The sequence below is a fragment of the Hippichthys cyanospilos genome, chromosome 3, assembly GCF_059441005.1.
Source record: "Hippichthys cyanospilos isolate Australia breed blue-spotted pipefish chromosome 3, RoL_Hcya_1.0, whole genome shotgun sequence".
Taxonomy (NCBI): domain Eukaryota; kingdom Metazoa; phylum Chordata; class Actinopteri; order Syngnathiformes; family Syngnathidae; genus Hippichthys; species Hippichthys cyanospilos.
In genome coordinates, this window is record NC_142371.1 from 7,352,501 (window position 1) to 7,375,405 (window position 22,905).

Below are 22,905 nucleotides of genomic sequence, written 5' to 3' on the forward strand. Positions count from 1 at the left end.
GACTCTACGCAGAGAAAAATGTACCACTAAAGGAATCAGCACCGAGTTGCCAGGTGCCAAATCCATTTACATCTGTGACAGTGAGCTCTTCAAGCAGCTCGATGGTGACGTTCCACAAAGAAACGGAGAAGGAAGCGGTTGTGAGGGGACTGGCAAAGCCCCAGGGCTAGTCATTTTACCGAGTAACAACACAGGCACATTACGGCCCACCAAAGGCAAAGAAGAGCAACCAACCAAGTATAACATAAGTGTTGAGCAGCTGCCTCAGACAAGGCTGGTCCACCTGGCTAACCCTGTCGGTGGTGAGCCTGTGCTTGGATTTGGACTGAAGAGCCTGCCTGCTGACCAGGTCAGTGTGTCATGCTCAGAGAAAGACTCACCTGCGCACAACCTTCAAAACCTGCCAAGAGACTCGCAAGTGGACAGCAGCCCCTGTAATGGAGCAGAATCAGGAAATTCTGTTTTGATGACCAAGAGTGAAACTGTTTCCACGCTCTCCACGAGCTCCCTGGAGGTAAGCACGCTTGCTACCAACTTTTCTCAGCAACGCTGTCACCTTCATATTTACAACTTGGAAATATGATTCATCATTCAAGACATAATTTCGTGTTGATGTCTTTAATGATTTTGTTGCTATAAACTGCAATCTATCTATCTATCTATCTATCTATCTATCTATCTATCTATCTATCTATCTATCTATCTATCTGTCTGTCTGTCTGTCTGTCTGTCTGTCTGTCTGTCTGTCTGTCTGTCAATCTGTCTGTCTGTCTGTCTAGCTAGCTATTTTACTCGTTGGGGGCACTCCACAAGTTACTGTAAGTGGAATGAGGTTACTGTTGTATTAGTGCAGTATTGTAACGATCTGAGTTGTTATGTTGAAAATATGGTGGTTGGTGCTCCTCTTAAATCTATACGTGCAGGTATGTTCAATTTGTGTCGTCGGTGTGTTGGCATGATTCCGCTGTAACCAGGCAGTTTGAAAAAACAGTTTTAATTTAAAACAGAAACATTTAAAACGCATCCATGCACATTTTTGCTTAAATGTCTGATGATACAACCTCTAAATTATCATCTGGTGCAGCTTGCCTATACATGACAAAAATGCATTTTCTGTAAAATGTTTGTTGGTACAGTTTATTATCTGGCGCGGCATATGGTGAGAAAATTACGGAACTTTGCATAGACCACACAACAAAAATAATACACAAATATCTTTTGCTGAAATACATCTCATTCAAGCAATCTTCTTGCACAACCTTTCGAAGCATAATGTGCGTAAAACAATCCTTTGGCGTGGTCTAGATCTATAAAATGGCCGGCAAAAAATGTGCCAGCAGGAATGAGTATATGTATTGTGAAGTTTACTTGCAGTTTTTATGAGATTAAAATAAATAAATGAATAAATAACTTGAGGAATTTATTATAATAATTAGTCATTTATATTATATTAGTAGAAAAAATTCAAGCTGGATGAGCATAATTTGGTACACTGCAACATACTTTATTTAGTCATGTAACACAAGAGCAGCATCCACACTACATTAAAATCACATTTAAAATTATTGTAAAATTCACACTTAAAACAGAATTGAACATTATTAACACACCAAAGTAATCAACCAAACCATATAATAATAAAAGCGTATTAGCTTCGTGCTATCTTATTGGCAACATAATACTGTATTGTGAATCACCATAGATGAGCTAACTGACAATAGCACTGATGTTACCTCGTAAATGCGTACATTTCATTTTTATATAACTTGATGGATACCTTGAAGATAAACACCATTGATTTTTATTTTGGAAAGCAATTAACTTTACTGATATGAATATTTGAGTTATTAGTAGTAGTACTGGGCATATTTTAAACTGCTAATGCTAAGATGTATTTAACGGCATTAATGAAGTTTCATGATTTGCAAAATGTTTTTTGGATTTTGTTTTTTTTCCTCTATTTCCTAATATACATCACACGTAACACCATCTTTGCTGTCTGATTTTGTGCAAATGTAAAATAGCTGCCACATCTTGACAGATCACAGATCCTTGATACCAACATAATGAAACTTTCTCTAGTGGCTTGAGTGACATAGATGGAACTAAAAATGCCAAGAAAGAAAGGAACACCTAAGACTAAGATGCAGTTATGATCATTTTCATGTAGAATGCGTATTATGCAAAAGTATAAAAAATCCTACAAATACCAAAAAAGCGAATACAAACAACAAATGGCATCTTCATAAATCATCCAATAATCAAGAATAGTTGTCTTTTGAATGATAACTGTCAACAATTCATATTATTTCATCAATTAATTTGATTGATTTTTCAAAAGCCTTTCAAGTTGTATTTTGTGATTTAAGGTTTCACTGCTTTTGCTGATGTTTTAGGATTTTGACATGATGTCCTTACAGTAACTGTTTATTGGACAACACTCAATGCCATGTAAACCTTGCCACTGTTTCTGGGTAGTGTTAACATTAACCGCGGGACCGAGTATTACTTTTACCAGCTTTACCCAGATTTTTGAAAAAAACAAAACAAAAAACAACTGTATGCTTTTCGTATTGTTTATGGGTCAAAGTTTGATTATTTTTGGTACGTTACATCTCATAATGCTTCTCATCCCATAAAACTCACTTTTTTTTTCTTTTCTCTTTTTTTTTTAATCCATAAATCAGATTTGATACTGCTCACGCATATTGAGGTTACTGTTTTACTGATGCTTAAAATTAGGCATCAAGCATTTTTATTTCCCTACATGCCAAAAAAGTAAGCCGGGATGGCCATCGGAAACCCCCGGACGGTGAACAGGATCGAATTTAGTCCCGGTTTATTGTGCTGCTAGTCGCAAGACGTGGCAACACAGTGAGCAGCACACAGTGGCCTCAACATCTGTCTGCTGGTGTCTTTTCACTTCAGGGCAAAACACACTTCTATAATGGCGTGTGAGGCAGCAGCTGCCAGAGCAACTGGGCAGCCTGAAGGTCAGGTTTTCCCTCACTATTCAGTGACAGCTGACTTAAAGGTCATTCGGTCACAATCTGTTAAATGCAAGCTTTTGCCAACGGGGCTGGAATGACCAGCGACAAACCTTGTTTTCTCCCTTCGTGACTCACTGTTATCCTAGGAGTCGCAGAAAATCCCTTATTGACTTTCCACCACGATAACATGTCTTTAGGATACTCTAGCATTTGTCTTCTCACGCGGCACATAATATCTTTACACGTCTTTAATCTGTCTGTATCATCTCCCCCCCAGAGGCGAAAATCACGCTATGCAGAGCTTGACTTTGAGGTAATTTTAGTCTTTCATTCATATACAGAGCTTTCGATTTGTCTCTTTAATATTATAATCGGTGGCTGTTTGCACACATTTATAATGCACACATTTATAATTCACTGTTTGGTTTGGAACATTATTGGAAAGACTAGAGATGAATAAGAAGAGGAATTGATGGGCATCTGTGCTATTTCCCTTGTGCGTGATATACAATCTTCCTGTGTAGAAGATAATGCACACCCGGAAACGCCACCAGGACATGTTTCAAGACCTGAACAGGAAGATTCACAGTGCAGACATGGATGTAGAGACTCCACCTGTTGATGCCAAAGCTACTAAAAGATGGAGTGTGTCCTCTGCCAGCAGCGACAAGACCAACATGAGTGTAAAGAGTTTGACTTTATTTTATTCCGCACCCCACCCCCCTGCCATCTGATAATGTTCTGCTGTCGCCTAAAACAAGGAAAAATCAAAACCTTGGGTGGACTTGTCTCTTCAACTCAGATATAATTAGCTTCCCTGTCAACCTAATCAATTAGTTGGTGTTGAGGAAATTTACAGGCCCGCACAGAGCTCTGACCTCAAGTCAGTAGAACGCCTTTGGAAATATACTTTTACAATTTCTTGTGGGACACCTTTGCAGATGAGTGCACTCTACTAACGATTCAAAAGGGATGTTGACTGTAGTTCGCTTCCTTTCCCTCGTGCTGCTTGCCTTATACATATTTTTCGTTGGCCCTGTCTGTTGTTGATGAGGCGAGAAAATCCATGCTTGATGGAGAGTAAAATATTGTTATTTAAGATTTCAGAATGATTCATTCCATATAAGATGCAGGGCAAGAGATCCGGCGGTTGAAAGTAACTTTTCCTCTAGATGTCTGTTGTTTAAGTTACGCAAGGCAATTCAGCATGGGTTATTGTGCTCATTTTCCTTTTTTCTTACATTTTTTCCCCCATTTCATAAGTGTTCATCATTGTCATTCTAACTTCTCACACTGACTGCATGTTGATTATAATTGTGTGCTATTATCCCTGGGGCGGTTAGATCAAGTTTCGTTTCAGGCGAGTAGACATCATTAGAATTGCAACTGTGTTTTAAAAAGTAGTTTGTCAATTCCTCTGCATTTTAGAATTTTATTATTAAGGATAAATGACACCTGTTTTCTTACTTACTTGGAATTAGTGGGATTATGGACAGGAAAAAAGGTTTAAGTTTACTTTTACACTGTATTGCACTGACAGCAAATTACATCCTAACGTTTGAAATTTGGAGTGTACTTTTAATAATAGTACATGTATTATTATTATTATTATTATTATTATTAATATTATTATTATTGTTGTTGTTGTTGTTATTATTATATACTAGAAATGACATCTGTTTCGGATACGGCAGTCCTTTGTGTGTGATTGGTTAAAGCCTGCTCGGATCAGAGATGAAAAAGTCTGGAACACAACCGGCAAGTCCATTTGCAACGATTGAGTCAATGCTTAGACAATATAACTTGCAGTTTCCAAATGATCAGATATATGAAGGAGGAAAAAGTCTAAACATATCTTGTGGATGTTAGTAATTGTCCCCAGAGCCTACTAACTGTTTGTAACACCCTTGGCAACAATAATGAAAATCAAGCATTTCGGTCTTTCCCATCTGCGGGGGACATTTGGTCGACTCTTGTTCAAGAATAGTTTAACTCCAACTCGCTATAAATTCCTCGTTTAAGGTCATACCACAACATTTCAATCGAATTAAGTCTAGACTTGGAGTTTGGCAATCAAAAAACACCACTTAGTATCTATTAGCCCTTCAGACTTGAACTTGCAGGTATGTTTCATGTTGTCATGTTGCATAAATCTAGAGCAAAAGCTTTAGGACTCGAACTAATGGCCGATCTCGTTCTTCCAGCATTTTCTGGTTGACAAAAGAATTCATTGTTTCCTTGAATAGAAAATTGTCCAGATCCCGAGCCCGACGGAGCAAAGTAGCATTCTGTCCTCACTTTGCTTGATTGTTAATGTTCTTTTTATTTTATTTATTTAGTTTTTAATCAAATATTTTTATGCCAGCTCTAATGGCCATTTTTTTTGTTTGTTTGTTTTTGGGAGGGGGTCAAGATTTTTTTTTTTCACTTGGAACTATTCCATGGATGCCATTTTTGCCCAATTTCGTTCTTATGGTTGAGTCATGACTGACCTTAACTGAGGCCAGCGAAGCCCTGCAGTTCTTTGGACGTCGTTTTAGGTTCTTTTGTGAGCTCCTGGATGAGTCATTGTTGCACCCTTGGGGCCCTATTTTCATGCGCAGCGCAAGTCTAGCGCAAAGTGCACCCTAACTGTACGCATGGGTGGAGTTCACGTTCTTTTGGAATTTTGTTAGACAGGCTCATGAAGAAATGAGGCATTTGCACATGTATTTGCCATTGTGAGCGGGAACATAGCCAACATGTTTATCATCAAATGGAAGAGGCTTCCATCGTTCCCTTTCAATCCATTGCGGAGCTAGGCACTCTCCACGACAAGTAGATGCATGAGAATGGAGCATGCAAAGTACATTTAAATGTAACCGTACAATCTTCATTTATGGCTCGTATGAATTTTGCTGTTGTCGAGTGGCCATTTAGAGACTGCCTTGTAACTTGTGACTCCGTGTGTGACAGCACCCACACAGTCACCCACAAACCGGTGGTGCATTTAAAAATGTTTTTAAGATGATAATGACAGTATTCACTGACATCACGGGATGACAATATTTGTGAGTCAGTACTATCGTATTATGTGCGCGTACAAAGTCTCAGTATTGCCTCCTGTTGTGTACATACCCAATGTTTTTTTTTTGTATTGGAGAATGTCATGCAGATAGTTTAGCAATAGTTCTTGGATCGGTTCTTGTAGAAACTTTGTTGAAGAATGGAATCAAATGGTTTACAAACATTGGGCAGTGTACTGACGGGTTAAGCTATTGTCATTGATACAGTAGGCAGCCAAGCTTATTAATGACCAAATTTTATAATTGTTTAATAATCAATTTTTTTTTTTTTTTTTTTTTAATATAACCTTTGAGGTTTTAGACAACCTCTCCCCATACATTTTGGTCATTTAGAGAAAGTGACGTCAGAACAAGAGAACATATATTTGAGTTAGCTGTTCAATAGTAACAACTATTTCAGGCTGTTCTCCTGAAACTGTGAAGTAATTTATGTCTTTTAAACTGCCTTTGAAAAGTAATCTTACTGCACTCACGAGCTGGTATGAAGCAATTTATGTTAGATGGTGTGCTAAATGCTGGGAATGGGCCCCATACAACACAATGTCAGTGTAATTAAGTTGTTTATCTAAATGCCCTGCATTGGCAATTGAATGTGATTTTAGAACAATGTTCTGTTGTTTGTAACTGGAATCACAATTCACTACTCTGTGAGCAACAGTTTGTACGGTAGAAAGAGTCTAGTCAGCAATTGCTGTGACATGCTTCCGCGAACAACTTCAAAATAAAAGTAAACCAAGATGTTTTTGTCTACATGTTGTTTGGCATGGTAAGGTTTATTTTGAAGTTGTCTGGCCTTCTCACAGGCATGTTTTACTGGTATACAAAACACTAACAAGCAGCATGTAGCATCAACAAGGAGTGCATTCTCCTGTGTACTCCTGTCCCAGAATTAAACAGCCAAAAGAAAAAGATGTCCTGATGTGCAGGGTCCAGAAATCTTGTGGCGTTCTAATCCCAGGAGATCTCATTGTACAGGATCTAATCCCACACTTATATATTATTAATTCAAGCTTACTTCAAGTCATTATCAAAATACTATATGTACTTTGTTTATTATGATTTGCATCAACTGTTAGCTACATGAATGCCAATGAAAGTGTGAAGCTAATCGAATGAGTGGCGCTTCACCGAGCGGTAACATTGTAGTTCCCTTCTTGGTGAATATCAAATCAGTCACGTCTACTACAATGGCAATGGCCGTACACTGATTTGTGCATGAGATGCAAATAGATCACAGGATAACAGTACGCTGACTCACTGACATGTTCTGAAAAGGAAATAACGCACGTTTCATTCATTGGTTTGCCTTGAATGGAAATGACGTAAGTTCATGCACTGACGCGAATACCAATAGCTAGCAGCTGATTGGTCATACCTGAGGGAAGAATTAATCACTTCCGTTCACTCACGTTTTCTGACCATCATTGTTCTTTTGACAAATCACACACTGCCTACACAAATCTACTAGCATGACTACATGAATATGGGTAATTTTTTTTCTAAATGTTGTTACAATTTCAACTTTTGGGCTCCTGAGAGAGGAAAATAGAAACCTTGAGGAGGGTTGCTTACTTTAATAAAACAGTCAGAACACACTTTGGTGTTCTCACGTTTGGAAATCTTTCTGATTTATCCTTGCAATCTTGTTTCTCGTTCACAATCATGGTGTCTAACAAGTATATAATAAAGTTTCTTTTCACATCTTTGTTAGCCCTTCCGCTGCACCCTTGAACGGCACAAGTGTGTATTAAGTTATCAACCAAAAAGTAACCTTTTAAAAGATGTGCTCTTCAAAAAAAAAAAAAAAAAAAAAAACCTGAAGGGCTTTAATAGTTGCTCATAGACAGGGATGCACATCACTGGTATGCAAGTACGCATGTGTGACAGAAATCACTGATGCGTAATGTCGCGTGCTTCACTTCACGCATTTACGTACTCTACCTACAGTAGCTTTCACCTGTAACAACAACGGAGCCTGAGCTGAACATTTATTTTTCAGTGAAATGTGGCCCTAAGACATGCTATGGCTTGAAGCACACTTAAATGTAGTGCAAGATATACCGCTCATGTCCTCAGCTAGCAGACAAAATTGGTCCGCTTGATACAAGGTTGAACATTTTCAGTAATCCATTGTTTAGCAAGTATTAAAAGACATATCATGTAGCACAAGTTATTGCTGACAAACAAGCTAATCGAGAAGCAATAGTTAATTGCCCTCTTGCTCGGTGGTGAGACAAACTGCCGGAACAATGCAAGCTCTATGTAATAGTTTTCTCCTTCCCTTTCATAAATTTAAGCACGCGTGTCCCATGTCTTCCTGTGCTGAAGATATTTGTTTGTTTACTGAGTGGCTTGGACTGGCTGTCTGGGCTGTGTATCATTCCCATGAAGGTGTGAAGGAGATTGTTTACGTTCACTTTACAGTTGATGTAGAATTTAACTCTGCCTTCTTTGGACTTATTAAACTGGGCCCTGAACAAATGCTATGAAACTTTTCGAGGACCAGGCTGGCTGTGCACACAGAGGCGGTGTGCTGCTAATGTGGGAGTGAGTTAGAGAAGATGTTGAAGACAGGGTGTGTCCCAAATACTAGACCTGGTACTCATGTGGCTAACTCACAAAAAAACAATAATAAGATGTATAAACATGCTCATAGGCCCACACATGTTCGTTGGACCCAGAAAATGGCCACAGGTTCAATTGGCATTGTTCTGTGACATTATGTGAATACTATCTATAATTAGTAGAATTGATTTCTGAACTTATTCAAGGCCCTTATCTGCATAATTTAGAACGCTGTTTCCTACACCTCAGTCAAATCCACCAAAACCGTGTTACACCCCTTGCGCAACAACTGAAACCCCATTTTTTGCTGATCCAAATTTAATTTCACTTTTTGTTATCAGGACTCAAAGTCAATATACAGGGCTCCAATTGCTCCAATTTGAGGGGCCCACGTGCATTTCTACATTTTGACTTCTTTGGTATGTTATTTGGTATGCTTACAGACCTAGTTTGTCATAAAATGCATGTAACCATCAAATAAAGTGGTGCAAGGTCTGAACCAACAATGACTCCCTATTTCAATTTCTGGGGAAGCTTGATATCATTTAACAAATGGCATGAATTAGATGCTTATCACTTAAGGGATTCTGATTATGAAATAATGTGGGTCAAAAGGTCACATGTACTCAATACAAGTCAAAATCTTTGACCATTTCAAAATGCAGGTGTGGCCAAACCACTCAAGATACTTCAACCATACAGTTTCAGACTTTCAGGCCCTGACATCTCCTTGATCATGATCCTTAATCTGTTGCTTGAAGACATCTTACACATCCTGTTTTTGGTGTCAGGGTAAGAGAGAGTGTCCTGGGTGTGAGCAGTAGTGATGGATGGTCCAGTGGCCACGGACCGACATTTTGCCGTCAAACCGCCGAATAACAAAAGTCTTTTAAAAATAATGGACTATGACAGACGTAACATTAGATTTCATCTGTTATTTTAATCTACCATTATAATCGTCACCTGTAACCTGTCACTGTTGGTAACGCTTTGTCATCTCCACCTTTCAAATCTTTCAAATTTCTGAGAATTATTTTAACTGTTATACGCGAATGAAAATCACATCTGTTGTCACCTAAATCATCAGCGTTTCAAAGTTACTGGTTTTCAGTTATTAGTTGCCAGTCAGTTGTCCGCTTGTCAGTGAAAACAAAAGTCTTTCAGTGGCAGACACACAAACCTTCTGTCTGTACATTCGGCCCCCGCTTTACAAGATTAATCAGTTCCATACCCGGGGGTCCACTGTACTAACAAACAGGTAACGGAAGGTGTAAATTCCCACCTCTGCTAAATATTAGTGGCTTTCAGACCAAAAATCTCTGGCTTTTGAGTGCGGCCCACAAGTCTGCATTCACACACAGCAACTGTGGGTGAGGTCGTTTACTCAAATGAAACTGATGACAGCGAACGAGAAAACACGGCCTGAAAGGCACTATAAAATCAGTTATTCTGCTGTACAATCAACGTAACCAAAAATGCCAGCTTGATATCTGTTTTCCACAATTCTCTACAGGAACAATGAATTCGATTTGTGGGGGTCTTTGCAATAGGAAACATTTGCATATAAGGAAAGAAGACATGCATTTTATTATTGGTTTTGACTTCTGTAGATGACACAGGATGGTATATTTCATTGAAATATGTCTACTACTGCTACTACGTATAATAATAATGACAATTATAATAACACAAGTTGTGAACTTTGTTCTTTTTTTATTAGGAAAAGCAGCACACCCCAAGTAAGAGGGCATGGGAGGGCATACAAAAGACCCAGTCACCTCCATCCTGGGGAAGAAAAGATCCGGCAACAGCAGTAAAGTCACCTTTGGAGATGCAGACAGTCGAATGGGAGAAGACAAGTGCAACTATTCCTTTGGTAGGCCAGGATATCATGGACCTGCAGACAGAGGTGTGATAAATTAACCATATTTCCTCCACTCACCTTTCACTTCGCTCTTGGACAAATAAGAAAAATGTCACGTATACCGGATTAGATGCACTGCAAATGTGAAGGGAAAGGAGAGTAAAAAAGACAATACATGCAGGACATTAACACATACAACCTGTTATCATGATGTCTTTGTACGTTGTTTCATTTAATGTTGGGACTGTTTTCATCAGACATAAACTGCCTCCCTGAATACGGACATGAGCACCAAACTGGCTCATTTGGGAAAGTGGGAGATTTAATGACTCCAGTATGTATCATACACAAAGGTTGTGGACCTGTTGTCTAGTATGTATGTAATGGTTGTAATGTATTTGGTCATGTCTTTCTTTCTATCCGGTGTTACTGCATCCCTGCTGCACTCTCTTTCTCCAAAGCGACGCTGCTGTTTGACATGGCTCAAGGAAGTTTTATGATGACAACAGTGATAGTAAATTGAAAACTCAACAAACGTTTGAGGACATTGCCAGGTGCCAACTGCTATGCTCCTTAAGTCAATCCGCTCCCCTGCACAACTCAACCATATCCTTTTGGCTCAGACACTTTTTTTCATCCTGCCACATTTGGCACTGGTGAGACAAGTGAAGGAGAAATGTCGATGAAAACAAAGTCAAGCACCCAAATGGAAAATATCCCTTTTCCCCGAATGACTCCTTTGAGTTTCTTGCAGGCTTTTGCTCTCTAAAACGAGCCTCAACCTCAACGCTACCCCTGGATAAGTGATTGCTTTCATCCAGTTGATCGGCACATCCAACTATGTGGCATTTGCTAACAAAGACAAACAGGCAGACTTACTATAGCGAGTATAAAATGTTTAAGTTTGGTCGAAAAGAGGAGTATGTATGTCAAATCATTAAATATGGGTATGTGACTGAATATATAAATATATACCATATGTTGTGATACATAAAAGGAACATGAAAGCACAAGGCTCATTTGGAGTCATGATGTACAGCATTGTATTTATTTGACAGAGCTCTACAGAATGGATTTCAGCCTTTAAATATATTTCATATAGCTTGGGAAGAGTCATTGCTGAAAATATCAAAAGAATTATTATAATATCCTTTTCCCTGTTCTGTCTTTGCAGGATATTGGACTATACGCGTGTTCTGTAACACAATGTAACTTGCGTGTTTTTATACCATTTACTCTCAGATTTCCTTGCTGTTGCCCCCTGTCCTCTAATCTGTCCCATCGCCAACCTTTCTCACAGTCCTCCCACCCCTCCGAACTTGCCTTTTTATTTCATTTGGGGTCATCTGTTTATTATTGTACAGTTTTCAGAGCACAAAGTGAATGTGTCTTATTTCTAATAAAGAAAAAAAAAATATATGTACTTCTACAAAAGCAGTCATCATGATTTTAGTACCTAGTGTTGTTACAGAAATACACATTTTCTTATTCCCCTTTTTTCTTTGAATTTGATATAAATGTGTATAGGGTTGATGTATTTCCTGCACATTGTATCTAAATGTTATTCAAAAAGAAAGAGCTACAACTTTTTGTACGACCCCTACAATGGTAAATACTGTATAAGAAGCAATGCATACATGTCTATCGCTACAACAGCAACTCAAATAATGACTGACAACACTGGTGTTATACTCAAACATTTCAAAAGAAAAAGAAAAACACATAGTGTACATGCAGTCTAAGAAAAATCGGGTTAACGATGACCAAAATATGAGTCAAACAAACACTGACCCAATATTTGGGTCAATGTCAGCCAACTTCATGGGTTGTTTCGAACAAAACAAACCCCCAAATAGGTCAATTTGTAAAAGGCAACCTCAAAAATGGGTGTTGGTATGAATAAAACAACACAGATAGTTGGGTTAAACTGACCAAAATATTGAGATGGCAGAACAGAACCAAAAAAATGATGAAGACCGAAATAAATTTGAGTGTCCAATGGGAATGTTTCTAAAAAGCAGCTTTAGCTTCTTCACTTACCACTGGTTTACCATTCTACAGGTTTTCCTTAGCTTACTTGGCATCACTGTCTGTCATGTGTCTGGTTTAATGCAATTTTTATGACATTTCAAAAGTTTGAATTATTCGTTTTGAGATAAAATTGTAATTGTGAGGCATTGTTATTGAATAGGAGTAGCAAGACTGAGATATTTCCGCTTTTATATTCTATTTTCTGTGGCACTGCGTCCTTAAGCAGTAGACCAATCAGGAGTCATTTTGCTGCCTGCATGGAATGAATGAACAATGATTGACTAAGGATAATACGAAGAATTACTGTCGATCCATAATAACCATTATAATAATAACCATGACTATCCAGTGGCCAGACCTTGTTGAAAAAAATCTTTTAAACACTCACTCTGGCAGTGTTTAGTCAAGTTTATATTTATATACCAGGGGTGTCCGAACTCGGTCCTTGAGGGCCACTGTCCTGCATGTTTTCCAGGTTTCTCTCTCTGACACAGCTGATTCAAATAATCAGGCTCATCATCAGGCTTCTGCTGAACTTGCTCATGACCTGATCATTTGAATCGGGTGTGTTGGGGGGAGAAACCTAGAAAAGATGCAGGACCGGCCCTCGAGGACAGGATTTGGACACCCCTCTTATATACTTTATCTTTAGCACAAAAGTGTCTGAACGGTCTTCACGGAATCACAGTTCACAAAAACAGTGACATCCCCTGACATAACCCTACAAGTGTGCAAGAGAAAAACTCAACACATCCAATTTAAGAATAATGCTAGAGCACAGAGGAACCCCCCCTTCTAGGGTAACTAGGCTACAATAGATGCCAGGTACAATATGATCCTGTTAAATGCTAGTTTGAAACAGCATAATCATCCATTTAATGTCTTGAAGAACTGCTGCTAGACACCTTCGCAAAAGTCTGTTACCTGTTAGAGAATCATCCGTAAGCGAGAGTACCACCTCAACCCTATAACTCCGATCTCAAAAGACAACAAACAGCATTTTTGTCCCATATGAAAAGTTGACCATTTATTTGGGATCCATGAGAATATACTAAATCTGTGACCTCAAAAACACGGATATATTCAAAACTTATAATAGGTGAATAAGGCTTGAAGAACCAAACTGCTGAACTCGTCATGATGGGGATGCATCTGGGGCAATCTTTGCTACTTTATCCTACATACAGGTGAGTATGAGACCGAACAAACATCCATCCATTTTCTATAGCCGCTTATCCTTACTAGGGTCGCTGGCTTGCTGGTGCCTGTCCCAGTTGTCTTGGGGCAGTCGGCGGGTGACCCCCTGGACTGGTTGGATAATTTGGATTGTTCAATATACCTGGCAAGCAACATTTTGGAATGTGGGAGGAGACTAGATTGCCCAAAGGGGACCCAAGAATGTAATTATTTTTTGCTTGAAAAAAATCGTGGTCCTCTCCATCGATTAGGTTGGACATCCCAGTATACATTTTCAGATGAGATTAAGAACGATCCAACCAAACGAAAAGATTGATTGTCAATGTCATGAATAAGAAAGGCAGAAAGGAAGTTTGAGGATCATTACAGGAATCAGCAGAGCTTAAACTGTAAATTGAGTAAGTATGCCTCTTTTTTTTTTTTTTTTCTCCACCTTCAGTATCACATTTCGTAGTAGATGTGCTGCACAATGATAATAAAGGCATTCTACATGAAGGGAGCAACGTGGCCTAAGAAACGCCTATATTATTTGTACCTGGGAATACTCCAGACTCAAATGTCGGATAAAGCAGCCAGATATGGTTCTGTGTACTTTAAGGTAAATGGATAATCTATAAAACCAGTGTATGATGCTAACAGTTTACTGTTTACTCAAATATGATCCAAAATTCAAAGTTGCAAATCAATCTATACGATCTTGTATAGCTTAATCAGAAAAGGTCAAGAAAAATGTGCTCCCTTGGGTCTCTGGGATAGACTTCATAGACATTTGCCACCTAACCGACGTGTCCAAGAAATAAACCTTTTGGTGTGTAACATATGCACAGCATGAATTCAAAATAATGTGCATTCATTTCATGCCGGTTGAGTTTTTATGTTGAATCTTTTGAAATCAATTTATTTCATAATTGACTACTCCAAGCTGCCTCTACATATCAGATCATTATTTTAGTATTTCCCTTCATAGTTGAATGAACAATGTGTATTTGTTTCTACATCAAGTTTACTCATTTAAAACAAATTAATCCAACTGTTTGAAATTATTTACTTATGTAATGCAATATGATTCACTACAAATAACTTGTTTCAAATAAATAATTTTGTATTTTGTATCCAGTTTATCTTAGAATCTTGGTTTGTTACTTTGTATTTTGTTGTTGACTTTGTTTTCCTTTTTATTTTCTTCATAATATATATTTATATTTTTCTCAGTGCAACCTGCATCTTGAGTCCAACACCGCACAACATGGTAGAAGTTGAAATCCCTAGTTTTGAGCAAATCATGACAAAATTTCCTTTGCATATGCTATTTTTAAGCGGTCATAAGCTCTCAGCACAGTCTGTATTGACCATTCATACATATTAATGACTTAATACTGTATATGACTAATACAGTATATTACATAATGAATAAACTATTACAATTAAACTATCTAAAAGGCAATCTTCACAGACTGACAAAGACAAAGTTCAAAGTGAGGCCCATGCATACATGTTAATCTTGGGAAATTCTTTAGTCTAATGTAGAAATACTGTTTTCTCAACATCTGAAGGCTTTTTTTTTTTTAGATCTCATCTCCAGGAGAGCCTTGCATCTTATTCCATAAATATAACATCACAGTGTGTTTCTGCTGTACAGTTCATCTGCCGCATGACTGGACAAACAAGGTCTCATCTCTCGCACTGTTTCTCCCAGATCAGATGTCATCAAATGAAGTCAGTAAGACCAACAAACATAACCGTCTGTGGCTGTGTTTATTGATGCCTCTAAATGTTTTACTTACATCATCATCCTGTCCGAAATACAGACAATAGCATTTATGGGAAGGAAGACAGAGGTGAAACTCTGTTCAAAGCATGTAGAAGCCAATAACACCATGTAAAGAAACAAAAAGAATGTAATCAATTTGACTTTTTTTCTAAATGTAATAACCCCATAACATAAAAACTGACCCATAACATAAACACTTACATGATTGGCCCATTTATGTTCTGAGTATTACACTAATGTCAAGTTATTTACTTTTTCTTAATATAGTTGGTATGAAATCTCCATCTTTAACTACATGGTCAAAGATGTACATGGTCCATGGTCCCGATACACTTTGCAATATAATACAATTAAAATACTTCACATAAGAATCAAATACAGAAAAAAAAGATAAACGTGACAGTAAAACATAAAAGTATGATGATAAAACATTTACTAGCTCTTTGAGATGGGATCATAAATAGATGAATTTCCCTTCCCAGAATGACCAGGGAACAATGGATGCCAAGTGGGATGTGTACATGAATCACATGACTTGAGGCTCTGCAATTGTATTTAAAAAAGTGTCAGTTTAATAGGGAGGAATGAGTATGTTTTTTGGCACACTTGACAAATTGGTGACTAAAAGTGGAGTACACATAAAACAGATTGGAGCAGGTCTAAGCAAGTAGAATACCGTCCTGTGATTTTGGTGGTTTTAATTTATTATTTTTTCTTCAATAGTGAACTAAAATTTCTTCATCCGTGATATTATGAGTTCTGTGTGCTAACCTTTTTTTTTTAATATTTATTAATGCCAAACATTTAAATCAAGCGCTCTTCGTACACTTTAAACAAAATGTCATTTGCTCTTCTAATCTTGAATGGTTGACTCTCTTAAGTGATTTTATTGACAATAATTCTTTGACAGCTCTAGACCACTTGATGTACTTTTCTTTGTGAGACTCAAGTGAAACCCTTATCGGCTCAATAATAGGTACAATAAACACTTGTAAAGAAATCTGTCTCCAATATTGAGTGAAAGCTGTTATTTTTGTTAAATGTTTTTCATTTATTTGCAGGAGGGTGTTAAAAAGGTTAACCTTGGCGACTTGGCGCGACGTTTCCTAATGAAACATGAAATACAATGTAGACTGTCAGTTTCCATCACGTTCGCTGTTTGCAGCAGGTGTGATCACGCAGCGCAGACCACTCTGTGGGATGGCAATTGGAAGTTTCAATTAGTCTGAATGTAGACATGTTGCTGATTAAAAAGGCAGGTTTAATAGTGGATGGAAAGATAGCAGAAGAGGCAACAGTGGTGGACAAGAAGTAACAATGATTAGGAAGGGGGATGTTAGAAATTAGAGCTTGTGTGATGTGAACTACAGAGGAATAAAGTTGATGAAGCTCACAATGAAGTCATGGGAAAGCATATTGAAAATTAGATTGAGCATTAATGTGAGTATTTGTGAGCAACAGTGTAGTTTCATTTCTAGGAAGATTACTGGACATGGATTATTATTATTTGCTTCGGGATGTCGGGTACAATATGTAGGTGGTTAAGAAAGAGCTGCATTGTCTTGAAAATCGAGGGAAAGCTTGAATGACAGTAAACTTCGGTACTGCCTGACAAAATCCAATATATATATATATATATATATATATATATATATATATATATATATATATATATATATATATATATATATATATATATATACACACATACACACACACACACACTACCTAATATTTGAGTCCATCCTTGTTCTCACTCGGGGCAATTAAGATGAATTTCATTTTGTGTTATTGACATTTTTGTGGTATTGACATTTGAGTGTGTGTTTATCCATGTGTTTATACAGTTTATACAATGTTTATGGATTATGATACAGAATTGATGTACTCTATTGTGTTCTCATCTCAGGTCAACTCAGCACTGTGGTGTTTAAAAACACCTGCTAATGTAACAAAGTTGTATACATTTGATATATGAGCTCAAACATTGGATTATGCACAACATATACTCCTCCTCCTCCTACTACTACTACTACTACTACTAGTACTACTACTACTACTACTACTACTACTACTAATAATAATAATAATAATAATATATGAAACATATTATTTCCTCTAAATGTATATCAAAATACTCATGAACTAACCATATTTTGGAACTATGTCAGCCTTTTCATTAGGCTGACATCTTTGCTAATTATAGTCAAAGTTATGAACTAATTGCTTTTTTAATTTTTAAAATTGCTTTGCAATCTATTTCATCCTTTACTGATTGGTTCAAAGTTCAAAGTAACTACTCTCTAATCTGTGGGATCAATAAAATGGCTACCTGAGCATAGGGAGTAAGTATTTTGTTGCCTCTCTGTTGGTCACATAAAGATGCCATATGCAAAATTACATTTTACCACAAAAATATTTCTTTTTGTTGTCTGATTCATATCTGATGCAGTCCAAGCAAGGTCTAGTTTACATAGTAGACACCACAAAAGGGTTGAAATAGGGTGTTAATCAAACAGTCAGTGAGTAAAACATTGTAGATTTTTTTTTATTGTCTTTTCCTCTCCCCCTCTCATATAGCTAAAGTCTCATAATTTCATTTCACAGTATGTGTTTCCGCAGTCTTGATAAATCATTGATATGCTGAAGTGCAAGGCCTTGTACCATAATGGATGGAAAATTAGATGTCGCCCTTTTATAATTAATGCTGTAAATGCATTTTGGGAGAGGTCTGACTATATTCAGCAAGATTTTTCTAACTCATAACTGTTTTTTCTGCAGTGATGTATTTAATAGAACCTAAGCCATTTTTAAAGTAATAAATCATGCCCTATAATTCCAATTAAAAGAAAAACAGGAAATGATGAGTTGAGACAATGATTTTATCATTTTTTTTAACAGTTGAGTGCTGATGGCTTAAATCTCCTGGACTGTGTGATGACTATTCCAGTTAGACATTATAAACTGTAGATGACATAAAGCAGGTCCTTCTCTCAATCAAAAATCTTGTATGTTGTCAATATATATTTGTTTGCTTTAAAAATATGTAATTTTTTTTTTTTCCTCTGGAAGAACTGCTCCGGTATGTCCTGCTTTTACCGACAAGCACAGGCCCTATTGAGGATCTTTGATGGACAATCAGTAGTACTGTATTTAACAACATATACTGGACTGCAAGTAAGATTTGAAGATTTTCACTACGGTGTCTCAGTGAGACTATATTTTGCAAACCTATGACCAATTTCCTGAGAGAGAGAGAGAGAGAGAGAGAGAGAGAGAGAGAGAGAGAGAGAGAGAGAGAATTCACCAATTGTTCAATGCACAACAGCATGGAATGTTTAAAACCTGAGCAAAATTATGTCAACAGGGACTCTATATCAAATGAAGCTGCATATTCAGTGTTTGATTATTTGTTGTGCGAAAATGTAACTCTGTCGACAATTTAAGTGTCTATATCATGGTATTTTAACATTCCTGCAGTTTAATGTGTGCATATAAATGATGGAATTTTACCGTTAGCGCATCAGAGATTTAATTTCTCATGAAATTTGATGCTTTTTGGGGGGAGGGGGGATTCTGGATTTCTAACCAGGAAGTGGCACTTTTTTCTATTTGTAACCAATAAATGAAAAGTTGTTGTTTTCTTTACTTGGTGCAGCATTTTATCCTTCCAAACCTAATACCTAAAATAAAAATCAGGTACGCCTGCTCAGAAAAGAGGGACATGTGCTTACTCTTGCATGAGCGTTCTGGTTAGAGGGGATATGCAGGCATTCCTCCTCTGTGTGACTGCCCAAGTAGGGGCAACCTTTGTTATGTACTGAGGCAGGGTCGATGCTGAGAGCGCAGAATAAGCAAGGAAGTTTTCAAAATGCATCAGTGAAGGAAAATAAGACACTTGATACATTAACATTCTAACATGGTTGATATTTCCAAAAAGGCACTCTTACCGTTCAAGTAGAAAGCAGGCAAGGGCAGCATTGAGTACACTATAAGCAACGACATCGACACGCCAGCAATATTCAGTGTTTAATCCTGTCCTTCAGGCAGCAGTTGCCCCGGTCATCCACAGGCACAATAAGAAAGCGCCAACCAGTGCTAACCCATTGCGGAAATCCAACACTTTCATGTTTTATCCTCAGCTTTTTATTGACATACAAACATTATTTTTCTTCTTCTTCTTGTATGTATTATTTACAATTGGCATCCAAACCAGAAACTCGGCTTGCCTTGCAAATGTGTCCATTATACTTACCCTAAGGGTACCTTTTTCACAGAGAAATGTCAAACATTTTGGAGGTCTAACATTTCTTGAAAGATTCAAAAATTGGAAAATGTTTACCAACATTTCCAAAAAGCCAAACTTTCAAATTAGAATTCTGAATTTTCAAAATAACATTTCAAATTTTCAACTCCTTATTTACCGAACACTGTAAGAACAGGTGTTGAAAGGTGTTTGTCCTGCCTGGTTGAAATACCAAAGTACGTTGCCAATGCTTTGTTTGAGGGGAGAACTCAAGCCCCAATTGAAAAATGGGACAACCAAATCCTGATGTGTCTCTCCTGAAACGATAGTGCTTGACCATTGCAAATGTTCTGGCTCCATCCCAGTTTACATTGAAACAGCTCATGCAAAATAATGGCCTTTCCATAAAGCAATACTACTTAACTTAGGAACTGCATAATTTAGTAAGGTCTGTGAAAGCCAGGAAGATTTGATGGATGATTATAATAATCAGGATGCATCAGATATATATTCTCATAAAAGGTCATTTCTTTTTTTCACCAATAACCAAGACAGATGACGCTTTAGTAAACATATTATTATTTTTAATGTCTTACCACCTGGTTATTTTAAAAAATATTTTACAAAACAATGTTTAAAAAAAAAATATATTTATATATATATATATATATATATATATATATATATATATATATTATCCATTGTCCACGTCCATCGATTTTCTATATCCGATTATTGTCATTGGCTTGCTGGTGGCTGCATGCCACACCGAGACAAATAACACTCACAACCACCCCTAAGGCCAATTTGGAGTCTCCAATACACACATCAGGCATGTTTTTTGGAATGTGAGAGGAAGCCAGAGTTTCAGGAGTCTTGGGGAGAACATGAAAACTCCAGACAGAAAGGGCCTGAGCGGGCTGGAAGTGAACTCGGTACTCTGAACTGAGGCAGACGTGCTAGTCACTCTTTTACCGACCACTTTTCATTGTCATTGAAAAAGAAATAGCCTTACGCCTCATGGTCTTTTTTTTTTTTTAAAACGCTATACATTTACTATACATGACTGTTATCTTCTATTTGAGGAAAAAAAAAACTATTATACATGCTATTTAAAAAAAGAGGAAGAAAACTATACATGGATAATTTTTTTTCCATGTTTTTTAGCCTATATTTATACATGGTCTCTTTCTGAAAAACAAGCTTTACCAAAGATCAGGGGTGCCGAAATCCAGTCCTCGAGAGTCCGACGCCAACACACCTGATCCATATGAGCAGCTCATGAGCAAGCTTGGCAGAAACCTGATGATGATACTGATAACTGGAAGTGCAACAGAGGAGAGTTATATTGAAAACAGACAATACAATGACCATTCAAAATAAAAAGAAGTGTTTGCTACATACAGTACCAGTCAAAAGTATGAAAACACCCTGTAATTCATTTCGTGAAACATACAAATAAATTTTGATGCGTTTTTTTGTTTTTTTTGGAACACAAAAATGTTAATTAAAACAGAATGTTTCGTTTGGATTATTCAAATTATAGACACCTTTTGCTCAGACAACAGATTTGCATGTCTTTTCATTTCCCTAGTTTCTCAGCATTATGATGTGGATCAGAGGTGTCAGAGGTTTTCCTAGTTTCTCGGCATTATGACGTGGATAAGAGGTGTCAACCTCCAGTCCTCGAGGGCCAGTATCCTACATGTTTTCCCAGTGTTTCTTCCCAACATACCTGATTAAAATGATTCGCTCATCAGCAAGCTAAGCAGCAGCTTGCAAATCATCCTAATCATTTGAATCAGGTGTGTATCAGCGTAACATCAAAAACATGCAGGATACCGTCGACTGAAGACTGGAGTATGACACTTATGATGTGGATGACGCTTTATAACCTGGAATGACACGATTAAAATCTGTGCATTTTCGTAATTTCTCAGCATTCTGATTTGGATGATGCTTTATGAACTGGAACGAGCCAGTTAACTGTTGCGTATTTTTTAAAACTTTCGTGATTTGTTAGCGTGTGAGTACATGTGAATTTGATGGTGTTTCCAAACTTTTGACAAGTACCGTTTAGGAATGAAATATAACATTTATAACATTCACTGTAATTGAACACCTTTGTGCGTGTGCCCAGATGGTTCGCAAAGCACATCAAACAGTGTTGGCGAATGCCCTTTGGAGTCAAATTGTCAGAAGGCTCTCTCACCTTCTCTATCATTTTGGAGACCTTTTGTGTTGAGGCAGCTCTTCTCTCATTACCACAGCCCCTGGGTTCATAAGCTCTATTTTAGATTCAATTAGCTTAGATGCACTGCAAAATATTGAGGGGTGTTTTGCTCGGGCAAAGCCTCAAGGAAATTACAAAAGGTCATTCTGCTCACTTCCTCTGTGAGAGGTACAGGGAGGTAAATGGAAGAAGAAATGTCACGTTCAATCGGCCAAAATGGCATTTCATTCCTTGCACTACATCACGCTGACCAGACCTATTTTCCCTTTCTGAAAATATGTTGCCTGAAGCAATAACCCCTTTGAATTTAACACTTAAATGTGTAATTTCATGAAGTGTGTTTGGTTTTTGTTATATGTTTTTTTTTTTACAACAAAAAAAACATATTGTATCAGTATCACATTTCTCTGGAATATAACCAGTGTTCAGTGGTCAGAAAGTTTAATACACTATTCACACACACAGAAACTGGTTTCGTATTGAACATAGGCGGTTGTAACGGAAAAAAAAAAGTAAAGCCATTCCTTTGCCTGATGAATCGCTACCCTTTAGACAAGGCATTTAGCATATAAATATTGCATTATGCATGCAAATCAGGCAGCCCTCAAGTTCCCTGGGTAGGACTTTATTGACGATGACCTTGGTGGACGACAGGTGTTGGAGGGGGAATAATAGGTCTCCTGTCACCCACAGGTGACATAAAATTCCAAATTAAACGTTAGGTTGCCTGGATTCATGTGAACTAAACAAAACGTGAATCACATTGGCAATAAGGTTGACTTTAATTATTAATGTGAATCGAGAGAATGCCATAAAATTTAACTGTCATAGTAAAAATAAAAAACTGGTTGGAATACGGAACTGAGGGACATATAGAGGGCACTAGCGTGGAGTGGTGGGCACACCACTAACCACAGTGAAATTTCACAGTCTTGATTTTTGT

The 22,905-nt window shown here is 37.5% G+C and overlaps 1 protein-coding gene across 6 annotated transcripts in view; it reads left to right on the forward strand.

Annotated features, from left to right (window-relative positions):
• Positions 1-11,970, forward strand: part of adgrb1a (adhesion G protein-coupled receptor B1a) — a 123,791-nt gene extending 111,821 nt beyond the window's left edge. For 3 of the 6 annotated variants that reach the window (XM_088410105.1, XM_088410108.1, XM_088410106.1), the window contains 4 exons: positions 1-514; positions 3,268-3,303; positions 3,515-3,673; positions 10,341-11,969. The exon at positions 1-514 is cut by the window's left edge and continues 148 nt beyond it. In XM_088410105.1, the coding sequence (XP_088266231.1) occupies positions 1-514; positions 3,268-3,303; positions 3,515-3,673; positions 10,341-10,535 (904 nt within the window). In that variant the 3' untranslated portion in view covers positions 10,536-11,969. Of the gene's footprint in view, positions 515-3,267; positions 3,304-3,514; positions 3,674-10,340 lie in introns of all 6 variants that reach the window. The other 3 variants (XM_088410107.1, XM_088410110.1, XM_088410109.1) reach the window with 3 other exon arrangements.
• The last annotated feature ends 10,935 nt before the right edge of the window (positions 11,971-22,905 follow it).